This window comes from Perca fluviatilis, chromosome 9, assembly GCF_010015445.1.
Source record: "Perca fluviatilis chromosome 9, GENO_Pfluv_1.0, whole genome shotgun sequence".
In the NCBI taxonomy this organism is placed as follows: Eukaryota; Metazoa; Chordata; class Actinopteri; order Perciformes; family Percidae; genus Perca; species Perca fluviatilis.
In genome coordinates, this window is record NC_053120.1 from 15,897,006 (window position 1) to 15,909,355 (window position 12,350).

At 40.8% G+C, this 12,350-nt stretch overlaps 1 protein-coding gene across 1 annotated transcript in view; it reads right to left on the bottom strand.

The window, feature by feature from the left end:
* Nucleotides 1–68: 68 nt before the first annotated feature.
* The window catches only part of abca7 (ATP-binding cassette, sub-family A (ABC1), member 7), a 33,680-nt gene continuing 21,398 nt past the window's right edge, over nt 69–12,350 (bottom strand). Inside the window, exons 30-50 of the mRNA XM_039810162.1 lie at nt 12,155–12,262; nt 11,569–11,761; nt 11,392–11,486; nt 11,096–11,128; nt 10,840–10,945; nt 10,675–10,749; nt 10,404–10,573; nt 9,368–9,545; nt 8,468–8,583; nt 7,829–7,973; nt 7,345–7,468; nt 6,948–7,077; nt 6,633–6,759; nt 6,308–6,370; nt 5,636–5,742; nt 5,048–5,189; nt 4,750–4,884; nt 4,213–4,316; nt 3,660–3,752; nt 3,191–3,440; nt 69–1,305 (exon numbers count right to left, since the gene is read on the bottom strand). Coding sequence (XP_039666096.1) covers nt 853–1,305; nt 3,191–3,440; nt 3,660–3,752; nt 4,213–4,316; nt 4,750–4,884; nt 5,048–5,189; nt 5,636–5,742; nt 6,308–6,370; nt 6,633–6,759; nt 6,948–7,077; nt 7,345–7,468; nt 7,829–7,973; nt 8,468–8,583; nt 9,368–9,545; nt 10,404–10,573; nt 10,675–10,749; nt 10,840–10,945; nt 11,096–11,128; nt 11,392–11,486; nt 11,569–11,761; nt 12,155–12,262 — 2,947 coding nt within the window. The 3' untranslated portion in view covers nt 69–852. The remainder of the gene's footprint in view (nt 1,306–3,190; nt 3,441–3,659; nt 3,753–4,212; nt 4,317–4,749; nt 4,885–5,047; nt 5,190–5,635; nt 5,743–6,307; nt 6,371–6,632; nt 6,760–6,947; nt 7,078–7,344; nt 7,469–7,828; nt 7,974–8,467; nt 8,584–9,367; nt 9,546–10,403; nt 10,574–10,674; nt 10,750–10,839; nt 10,946–11,095; nt 11,129–11,391; nt 11,487–11,568; nt 11,762–12,154; nt 12,263–12,350) is intronic.

Genomic DNA, 12,350 nt, shown 5'->3' on the forward strand with positions numbered 1-12,350 from the left:
ATTTAGAAAATATTTTAAACCAAAATGACAGTAAATACCAAGCAGAAGACCCCCCCCCCACACCCCCTTCCCCCTCATATGTAATAAGCCTCTGTTTGGACAGTGACACTGTTACCCAATAACACAAAATACAAAAAAAACATAAAAGACAAAACAAATTCTTGACTTACACAAGAAAACAATAACACTTGTAAAGTTCTTGCAAAAAGGTATTTCACAACGAACTTGCAGTAACTATTCTCTTCACATAGGACATACTGTATATTGTTCTGAAACCACTCCTTAAAATGCTTCCTGATACCTAAAATCATCTTTATAATTACATGTAACACATGTATTTCAGTTACTGTTTGAGTGTTTGCAGCATTTTCTTTTTTTAAAGTGCTTTCTGCAAAATAAAGATGAGATTGTGAGAGTTCTAATGATTGAGCCCTGAGGAACGCCACCCTTTGTTTTTACATTGAGCCTTGCATAATGTTCTTTCAGGATAAATAACTTGGAACTGATGATATCAATACAGAACGAGAAGACACAGTGTAAGATGTATAAACCCAAATAAAGGGTATAAAGCTGCAGATATGTTAACGGGTGAACAAGGCACCAAAGCCATATTAGGAAGTACTCACCTGCTTTCTTCAGAGGAGGCCAAGGGGATAAATTTACCTCTAAGTAAATTTCAAAGTCCATCTTTTCCATTTTTAACTCTGATGAGCTGTGCCATTCCATGTTGCATATTAAGGTCGCTGTCAGCATTGAAAAACATTCAAATGACAAACAGCGAGTAATAAAAAGCTTTTGACTGTAGTTGGTCCATTGAACCTGCGTCTTCTGCTCGACTTGCACCAGTCTACTTTACAGTGTGCTGTCCTGTGTGTTGCCGTCGACTATAAAGAGTGCAGAAGGATTTTTACTGGAGCGCTCTTCTCTGTGTTTGAACTTACTGGATTTACTGGATTCTCCCTGAACTCCATCGTTACTGCTGTCTGATCCACTGCTGCCCCTCCGGCTTGTTCTCTGAGCCTTCGCCTCTCTCTGAGGTATTCTGGTCATTGCCGTACTGCTGCTTTTCTCTCCGTTAGCTTTGCCCTTGCCAACTTTTGGCTTCTTTGATTTACCCTCTTTTGGTTTGCTGTCAGACGATTTCCCATGCTGCTGTGGAGTCTTGCTTGAATGAGGGGGAGTGATTGGCGGCTGTGGTTGGATGGTGGGAGTGTTAATCCTGGTGTGCAGTGTAGTGAGGTTGCTGATGACCACATCTGTGAGGAAGTCGTCATCCGTCTGCTCTTTGGCAAAGTTGACAAAAACCTACAAAAATGAACCCGCTTTAGTTTTACATTAATTCATTCTTTAATTGGTTTGTATTAGCCTGGTTAGCTATCAAGGTAATGATAGTCAGCTATCCATCACATTATTGTTGTTGTTAACACCTCTTAGTATGTATGCTAACTAATGTATCTAGTAGAAGCATGAAGATAGGTCAAATCAATTCAATTAAAATAACTTAATTTATCCCCTGGGGCAATTTAAAAGCACGAGGAGTAGAAAATATAATAAATACACACAATGCCATATACCATAATAAATATACTTAGGGCCCTATCTTGCACTCAGCGCGATTGCCTTTGTACACCGATGCATATATCATTCCTATTTTGCACCCGACGCACAGTGGACTTTTCCCTCCACAGACGCACGTCGGTAAATTAGGGAATGTATTTGCGCTCCCGGGGGCGGTTCAGTGAAAAGAGGAGGCGTGTGCCGGCGCAAACGTTCCCTGATGCTATTTTGCAGTTTCAGAAAACAATTCCGCCACTGAACAGGAAAAACCTAGTCTAAAGTCAGTAGCGCGTTATTCAGATGCTATTTTAGGGGCACATGCTTGGCCATAATGTAGCGTGTGCACAACGAGCATACACTTTGCTTCTCTCATCTACACGGATGCAGCAGTTCCCCTTTTTTGCAAACCATACATAATTACAAGGAAAAATATTACTGAAAATGCACTTCAGGTGGTCCTTTACAGTACAGTCCTCAAAAAGTCACAGCATTCTTTGTGGCTTGTTGTGTTTTACATATTTCCATGAATCATGGATGTGTTGATGACATAAATGAGGAAATATTAGAGGACTTAAGGAGACGTGATGTTGAACTATGGCAGGATTGGACACTCCGGCGGAATCTGGTCCGGGAGTAATGCGCGATGCGCTCCTGGTGGAGCGGGTGGACGGAGATAGAGTTGGGGGAGGAGGAAGGGGCACAACAGGTGCAGGTGGTGCGTTTGCAGGCCCATGCTCCATAGCTGCAGCAATCCTCTCCAGACTTGAGGAGATGCGCCCGAGAGGAGCAGCAACATCGCCACACGATCAAGACATTTATTTAGGCATTTATTACTTTGCCGCATCCCGGACAGCTCCCGCTGGCATGCGCCAGGCAAATCCGCCATGGAACAAGTGCGCCTGCTCTTAAAGGGAATGTGAGATGACGCTCTGATTGGTTATTTTCACGTTATGCCCAAACCACACCTAGCTACTTCACACCAACCCATTTTAGATTTGTGTCGGGCGCAAGAGTCATTTATCCCGCCGGTATAATAGCAACAGCGCCCGAGATCCGCCCACAAAGCTACTTGCATTTCATGTTTGATACTTGCATTTCAGATCGTTAAAATAGGGAGCAACACATGTCCAGTTTTATTGATAGAAATGATTGATTGTCTGTCACACAACAGTGAGAGTGTTAAGAAAGAAGGAAACAGAGAGTTAGGGAGGAGGGAGAGAGAAGGGAGTCAAAAGTCTGTCACTGTTCATAAATGTGAGAGCAGATTGTTCAAGAGTTGAGACTAGATTTCTTTCATATTCTCCCATTAATAACAATAATAACAATTCTTACATATTGGAAGAAAATGGCTGCCCCAACCATTAAAATGTGGATAGATGATTTAATTTACACCTTACCTATCTTTTTCAATTTGATAGAATTTGGCAACCTCTCATTAAGTACCTTGAAATCAAAAGACAATCTACATTTTACACCTTTGTAATACTGCACAGAGCAACTGACGCATTGCCTAAATAAAGAATATTTGAGATGCTATTTAGTTCTATTTATAGAAGATCCTGGATCAGGACCATTACCATCCTTTTGCAGAAATATGGTTTGAATGGCTCTCATTCCATTCATTCATCCTCACCTGGTCCAGGGTAGTCTGTGAAACAGAGAAGTCGATGATGCCCATCTCCTCATAGTTGTTGGCCAGCACTTCGAAGACACGAGCCAGGCAGCAGGAATGTGAGGGCAGCTGGTACTGCAGCACGCTCTGGTGGCGCTCCTTCAGCTCGATGCTGGGAAAAGAGCTCTTCATATAGGTGCTGATGGGGCATGAGTCTGGGTTGGAGTTAGTATCCACCAAACGAAGGATGATGGTGTAGCCATTACCAAACCTGTAAGATGAAGGACAATACAATAGTCAAGATTTTATGTGCACATCAATACAGTTTATTCATTTCCAGTTTATTGTAAACTCCCCACAAATATAAATAAAAAAAAAAATTGAATTGAATTGAAATATCAGCACACAAATCTCCAACATTCATTCATTGACTGATAAATTGTGTTTGGAGTTTAACTTGTAGTGTTGAAGGTAAGACAGCAGTGCTTACCTGTTTTTCAGGTGCTGTACAGATCCGAGACACTGGAATCTGCCGTTCACCATGATTGCCATTCTGGTGCAGAGAGCCTCACATTCCTCCATACTGACCGCACAGACACATAACATAACTTAACATATATTATAGACCATATATACACACTTTGAGGAAACTCTTGTCTGTGAATACAGAACTGATGCAGCAGTAGAAGATCATTTACAGTGTGTTACAGAGCTCCAAAGAAGGAACAGGAAGTTGTGGGTCAACCTGCTAGATTACGCGTTATTATGGAACCCACACAACTTTTATGCAACACCTGCCCTTCAATAGCATTCACACGCTACTATTGGCCAGGCGTCCATGCTTACGCAAGGTAACGGAACCCGATTTGTTCAGGTCCTATCCCCTGACTAGTCGGCTATCCTAACCTTAACAACTCGAGGCCAATGCCTGACCCCAACCAATCGGGTTGCGTGGGATCCATAATAACGCCTAGATTACAGCCATGTATTCACTTTTAATGAATACATAAAGAATAATTTAGTGTACAATAATCTCCTCCTACCTGTGGGAGGTCAGAACTACAGCTCTTCCCTCTTTAGTGACGCTGAGGATGCAGTTCCACAGAAACCTTTTGGCTTTTGGGTCCATGCCAGTGGTGGGCTCATCCTAACAAAGTCAATAAATCAAAGCATCAAGGAAACAACAGGCAACATGTAAGTGAAAATACATTATAGTAACGTTACTTAACACATTTTAAGAAAGAATCAAAACAGATAATACTGTGGTGGCACCAAAACTTAAGTTACTGACTAACCACGTCATATAGGAAAGTTTTTTCTATATTCTATTTAGAAATCTTCAGCATCACCCATTCTCTAAATAGCAATATGCAATATCTTTGTTTTGCATGTATGTTTTTGTAGAGGTATGTATGTGTTTTAATGTTTAAAACATGAATTATTCAAAGTGTAAATTCAGAGACATTTTTCCCATTTTAATCCAACTCATATAGAAATTTACAGGTGATATTAAGTTTCATCCTCGGTGTTGATCTTAGCGGTTGCGCTCCATCTGTTTGGTGAATAAGTTTGTTTCTCACCAGGAATATAACAGGCGGAGCCCCGATGAGGGAGATGGCAGTGGAGAGTTTTCTCTTGTTGCCTCCGCTGTAGCCTCCAGCCTCCCGCTCAGCGTACTGGGTCAGTCCCAGCTTCTTCACGCCCCACTGCGCCACCTACAGGACAGCAGAGAAGGTGCCTTTCTATGTAATCTGCACAGCTAAATATATCTGTCGTTCCACATGAATTTTTATCACAGTGTCTGACAATTATATCACAGATATCATATTACTTGATGTGTCTATTTCAGTTTTCACACAGACTGCTCCTTTAAGTTACCTTGGTGACAGACTCCTCTGGCACTCCCCGTAGGCGGGCGTACAGCTCCAGATGTTCCCGACCCGTCAGCAGGTCACTGATGGCGTCAAACTGTGGACAGTAACCCATCAGCTGATGGACTCGCTCCATCTCTGTCAGCACACTGAGAACCAAAGAAACACACAGTTTCACAGTGCGACCAATACTAATACTGCTGCTGTTACTAATACTGCTAATACTACTGACGCAACTGCTAATACTTTAGTTATTGTACTGGGACTACTACTATTGCTAACCCTTTTTCTACTGCTGATGGTACTACCCACTTTAGTATTAATACTACTATGTAAATGATATACCTGCAATAGTGGGCTATTACTAGTACTTCAACAACTACTATCTACTACTATCACTACTAGGACCTCTAAGTATTCTACTACTATGACCACCATAACGCATCATACGGGTTAATTCAGCTTCACATCCATATTCCTGTCCTCTTATATCAAGGAAAGGTCTCATTTCAAAGTGTAATGTTTGATGTCATTCACTTAGTAGAACAAGGCTTTTGTAAAAGTTAACACGCTTGGTGGTGCAGAGGGTTTGTACCTGTGGTGATTAAGCAAAGCCTCTCCATAGGTGATGGCCGTGTCTCCGGTCAGCATGCGAAAGGTAGAGGTCTTCCCTGCTCCGTTCACCCCCAGCAGGCCAAAACACTGGAGGACACAAACACAACATGGAAGTTACAAAATATATGTACACATACAGCAGCTGTAGTGAGCAGCTGGGACCATTCCCTTGAGACTATGTGAAGTTGTTTAGTCAAAACCTAGCTAAAATATAACAGACGTTTCACTATACAGTAACTGCACCAGAAACATGTACTGTAGTGTAGTAAAAGCAGTAATAGTTGTGGTTGTAGCTGCAGAAGCAGCTGTAGCGGAAGTGTATTTAGCAGCAGTATTTTTTTAGAAGCAGCAGCACCAGCTGTGGAAGTATTGTTCGTGGTAACAGTAACAGGAGCCGCAGCAGGAGCAGCAACAGCTGTAGTGGCAATACTAACACTAGTAGCAGTAGTTTCAGCAGCAGCAGTGATAAAATATTTGCTGGGATATTATCCAAAAATCACCTCTTTTGGGAGATACCGACTGTATACACAGCAGATAATACATGGCTGACAAACAGTGCTGATTAGAACAAAAGTCAGACAATGTGTGTGTGTTTTCAATGTACTATGATGTAATGAGTGCTGCTTTCTGTGTGTACCGGTACATATCTCACCTCGCCACGAGGGATCCCGAGGCAGAGACGATCCACTGCCGGCTTCCTGCCTGATTTATAAACCTGCGAGAAAAAGTCCTTTGTTTTACCATCAACCACAAATCCCCAACGATGCATTCACAAAAAGAAGTCTGCCAGTGTAGGACGAACAAATGACGCACGATTGCAGACTGCAAATCTAACAAAAATACACAAATGTAGCTCTTACAAACAGGATTCGAATAAGTAGTGTGAATGTTTTGTATGGGTTATTCTTTTCTCCATCAAAGCTTGATGTCAACTGAGTGCACAGATTTGTGTTCATGAGTTAAGTTAATGGTAGTACCTTGCTCAGGTCGATCATGGTGAGGATGTCTGACTGGGCTTTGCCACTTGTGACCCTCTCTCTCTCCCTGGCGACGTCCTCATCCTCTGGACCAAGAGGAGGCATCTCAGGCTCGGCCCACCACGGCCTGAACGGAGAGATACAAGATCACCCTGTATCATTTAGTCTTACTACTGTTACATTAATTTGTCTTATCTGCTTTTAGAAATGTGCTGCTTTACTATCATTATGGCACAGATGCTGCACCTCGGTTCCAACCTTAAGCTCTGTCTGCATTTTTATTAAAATATTGAGAGACACTTTTTTTGAACATACCTGAAGCGAATGAAGAACTTGTACTGCAGCAGTATGGTGAAGATGAAGAATATAACACCTTCAGCTGCCATCGCAAACAGGTTCTTCCCTACAAAGTCCCACTGAAGAGGGTCCAGGGTCTGCTTTGTGCCTGGAGGAGGAAGAAAAACACACAATCTTTACCTACATATATCTTAAGTGTGTTTGCGTCAGTCAAAGAAAAATTGGGTCTAACAACACAATATATAATGTACTGTATATAATATAAACTGCAGTGCACAATCACCACAACAATGAGCAGGAAGCATCAAAAGCGGAGACGTTTATGGTTCCTTAGGGTAAAACAATTTTAAGTTTAGAAATACTGAACAGATATTTGGATGTCATATTATCTATTTAGAGGAGGATATATAGCTACCCAGTCTCTGGAAGGCGTCTGCCATGGCCTGGTTTTTGGCCATGTCGATGAGTCCTCGTCCCAGGCAGAAATGAGGGAAGATGAGAAACACCTTCTTCAGGATCCTGTTCACCTCGTTCAGATGCTGGAAAGAAAAAAATAAATAAATCACCCAGAAGTTGTGGATTAATTAAAGGAGAACAAAATAAAAAAAATATTTTTTTGTCGCATTGCACATAATAACTCAGCGATTACTGCTCGCTATATCAGGACTTATGACTTTCCTTCCTAACTTTGTAAAATTCCCAAACCTTTCAAGTTAAGAGCTCAATGTGATTGAATTTAAACTCCTACTGATGAAGTTGTGTTGCTGTTATGTATGATTTCATAGCTGCTGTATATATTTAATGTTTATGCATAGTCTTAGTCATTTTAACTTATTATTATTATTATTATTATTATTATTGTGTAGCCAATAAATAAGGACTTCTTTCTCTGTTTGTACCTCGTCAACAAACAGCTCCAGGACGAAGGTGGCGATGCTGCCGTTGATTCCGATGAAGAGGTTGATGGAGGTCAGAACCACATAGGCTGTGCTGGGGACGGTGAACACAAAGGATGCTGGGTACATCAGAGGGGTAATGGACCACCTAAAAAGGATGATTAGGTTATTCAATTAAAAAAGACAGATACATTACTTTTGTTACAGACCATGATCCAACTGGGACAATAGAGACTTTGTTTACTGAGAAGAACAAGAAAAGTTGTGACTCATAACAGTAAATTAGAGTAATATGGAAGCAATTTTTATTTTTGGCTCTGGGGTTTATTCAATTCCATAATATCATCCTGTGTCTAATGAGATAATTTAGAGATAACTGCTCTGAACATATTTGCCTTTGTGATTATGTAATTATGTATGGAGCGAAAAGATGAATGAAAGGTCAGAAATCAAGATTCAAGCTCATGATGTCTCAAGTATACAAGATGTTCTCAATCCCAATCAAGTGCAACATGCTGATAAGAATGATCATTGGTGAATGATTGTGATTGAATTAAAATATTGAGACACACAGATCAAATGAAATCCTCAAGCAGTGTAACAGCAAGGACATAAGTCAGTGGAGACTGAACCTGAACGTACCCGTAGAGGAGGAGGAGCAGGACGAGAGCAGGCAGGTTGGTCTCTGAGACGTACGACTGCTGCTGGAAACAGATGAAGATCAGCACCACCATGGTGGCTGGGACCGTGTAGTTCAACTGACAAGATGACAACACAAAACTTTAGAAAAAGATTAAGTCTTTCTTTTATTCAGTGAATGTTATTTTCCATTTAGAATCATCAAATGCAGATTATTGACTGGAGAACTAATGCGAGCTCTTACACCATCTGGGCATGAGAGGCCTTACAGTGCTCCACTTGAGAACAAACACAGAAAAGCAGGTTTTTTTGTGCAGTTTAGGTTGAGATGTTAAGCCCCAAAAATGCAGCCCTTGGATGAAGAAAATGCAATGTGCTTCATTGGTTGGGGCAAGATGATATTGCATTGTGTTGCAGTAAAAGTAGAGCCAGGTTAACACAGCCTTCTGTGTTGGCATTTCTGCTGCAGCAGTACAGTGGCATCATTGAAATGAACGACTGTGTTTTTTCATGCAGTGCTGTTGTCTGTCTGAACACAGCCTTTACTTTTGCACAAAGTCGACAAGGTACAAGGCATAATTTAAATTTCATGATCTCCAAGTTCATACACAAAATTAGATTACACGTCCAGATTTACATATATATTTTAGAAAGTAAAAAGATATGATCTGAATATAATGTAGGTGAAAAGGTCATGTTATGTTGAAGAAGCAACTCTGTAGCTTTTGTCAACCTCAACTGACAAACTGTAGTAATTACAACCTCATTGACAGAATGTCTATGTCGATGTCTTGATTTGTCCACAACTCAAAGATATTCAGTTTACTGTCATAGAGGAGTGAAAAAACTATTAGAAAAGAGAATTTTTAGTTTTGTCTCTTCTACTTTCTCTTGAGTACTGACCATGTCCCAGGTGAAGTTGGCCAGCCAGTAGAGGATCGGTTTGACCCCGCTGACAAACTGAAGGTGTTTGGCTTTGCTGACTCGCTCCTCAATCAGAAAAAGGACGAAGCTCGCCGGCACAAAGGACATGGCAAAGATCACACAGATAGAAACCAGAACATCCACTGATGTGGTCATCCTGACAGAGGAAGCAGGAAAAAACACAAGTCAGGTACAAAAGAAAAATCAACATACACAGTACATACATTGTGGACTTAACACTCACTTTGTCTTCCTGTTTTACTTCAGACATTCAATAAATAAATAAATACAGTTTCCTGTGTAACTTGTTTAAGGTGGTTTCTGTAAAATGTGCTAATCAACATTTTGTTTTGATTTGTTTTTGAACATTTCAGTCCATATCATTTAAGCTTTACATTACTGTTGACTAAGTTTCAAAGCATATCATTATGTTATACAGTACTGTATTGGATTATTGACGATATTCTAGCTTAGAGACAGCAATTTGTTTCCACCCATTTTAGGTATAAAAGTCGGCTTTTCAACATCAAAATCCAAGCAGAGACTTTAAACGTCCTTCAGATAGTTAGGGCTGTGCTCGATTGAAGAAATTATTTAAGTCGACTAACACTCATTCAATTGTATCGACTAATCGATTAGTTGATTTAATCGACAGATCTGTAAATCTGAGTTTCTCCGCAAAGAGTCATGCAAAAACACCACTTCACCACCAATCTTGTGTTTACCAGAGATGTGCTCATACATTTCTTGGAAATAAGTCATTCAGCATGAAAAAAGCATAAATAATAAGCATGACTAATCGACTAAAGAAATCTAAGTTGACTATGACCAAAACGACCGATTAGTCAACTAATCGACTAAGAGGGAGCAGCCCTACAGATAGTAATACATCAGACTTAAAGTGCCCTGACCAAGCTGAATTTACTTCTTGAGGCAAATGCGGGTAATATAACAAGCACGCAAAAAAAACACATCCACCAACATCAACCTCAAAACTCCACAGCAGTGAACTTACATGGCCATTTCCGTGAGTTGTTCCTTGGTGAGGTTGAGCGGGTGGTTGTAGGCAGTGATACCGTGCTTTTTCCTCTCTGGACCTGGTGGCAGACTCGCTCTCAGCAGGCCGTTGTTCATCACGTTGACAAATGACACCATGGCATGCCATCCTTTGTTATTGTACCACACCTGAGTACAGCAAAGAGAGACACATCTTAAAGTGTTTTATGTCAGGTTCTTCCTTTAGAGACAGATGAAGAGAGAAGACAGATAAACAGACACACATTTACCTTGACATTGTTTTGACTGTTCAGTCCTCCTAGAACATCTGGCAGTCTGTTTAGCAGATGATCCAGCGAACTGTTCTGTGATTAATTTAAGAACATCAGAACACATCAAGAACATTCAGGAAAAACAGCAGTTACAGTTAAACATGCCTGAAACCTTATTCATACCTGCGGAACTTGATAACGAGTCCTGATCGCCATGATCGAGTCTTGGACAAGGTGGACCTGGGATAAAGTCTGAGTGGCGCTGCCTCCGAGGGAGAAACCTCCGTATCTGCCACACAGAATAATAAAAGAGTTTCTTTCTTGTCAATCCTTCAGAATAATTAAGTTTAAACGAGTCTACAAGCCTTAAACTGCAGATGCTATTGCTGTAAGTACTGCAGATATTTTGCCTCCCAAATTATGTTTTATCATGTCTTACCTGAATTCATTCACCCACTTCTTGGTTTTTAGGCTGTTAGTGACACAGGGGGAAAAAAGTGAATGTGTGAAGAATATTTTTTAAAGGAAACACAAACTGCGAATAATAATATTTATTATTTATAGAAATATAAATAATAAATACATTTAACCAAATAAAATTCAATCAAAAATGGATGCTGCAATATTTTTAAATCTTAAAAAAAAGCAATGTATTTTAGACCAAAAAACTAAACTAGTGAACAAAAGTAACAAAATGCAATGGAATACCAAATTGTAATGCATGTTATTATGTACCTTTTCTTGAGGATCTGAGAGTAGGTTTTCACCAGGTAATCAGAGATGTTATAACTTGTCAGATTTTGTAGGATGTCTCCAGTCAGCCTCTTACTCTAAAATATAACAAATAAAAACATCTTAAGAGCCAGAAGGCATTGTGCAAATAAATCAGTCCTGACCTGACACCACACTGACCTGTGGAGGCGGCAATCCACCGGCACCCTGCGGGCAGTCGGGGAGCATGCGGCGGACATCCTCTGTGCTACACTGACAGTCAGGAGACGGTGCGTCTCGGCTCCAGTTGCCTCTGCTGAACATTTGCCAGGTGGAGTAGGAGACCTGTGGTCGCATGAATAGGCCGCCCCGCACGCCTTCACACTGAGGACTCCTACAGGGAGAAGAGAGAGTGAACCTGGAGTAAAGATTTGTGGTTTAAGCATCAAATGTTGCCTACATGTCTGGTATTAAAAATAAACTACATTAAACTACTACAAAAAAGGTTTACAGATTTCCCCAAAGACAGAAATGTGTGCTTGCAGAGATAAAGCTCACAATGTGAGCGTCTATTGAGTGCCAGTAGTCTGTTTTATCTCCCATTTGTATTAAATGTATATGATTTTCTTTGCTGTCTGTCATGTTTTTCAGTGTTTTCTTTGCACTATGTTTAAGCTCCCGATACCCCAGAAACATGTGTCCCACTACCTTCTTTACTGTTCCTTTCTGTTCCTGTTCTTTCTGATGCTGCTGAGACAAATTGTTGTAGACATGGGGGTTATCTTACGTGCTGTTGCCTTCTTCTTCTTTCTCCATGCACTTGGTACCAAAACCTGGCTGGTCCAGCAGAGCCTCCAGCAGGTTCTCAATGGCTGGGTTCCCAGGTGCGTCGTTGCTGTAAATATTAAACCAGAGGAGAGGACGCTCGTCAAAATAACAATAACAAGGCATCAGGTGAAAAAAAACAACCAGATATTTCACAT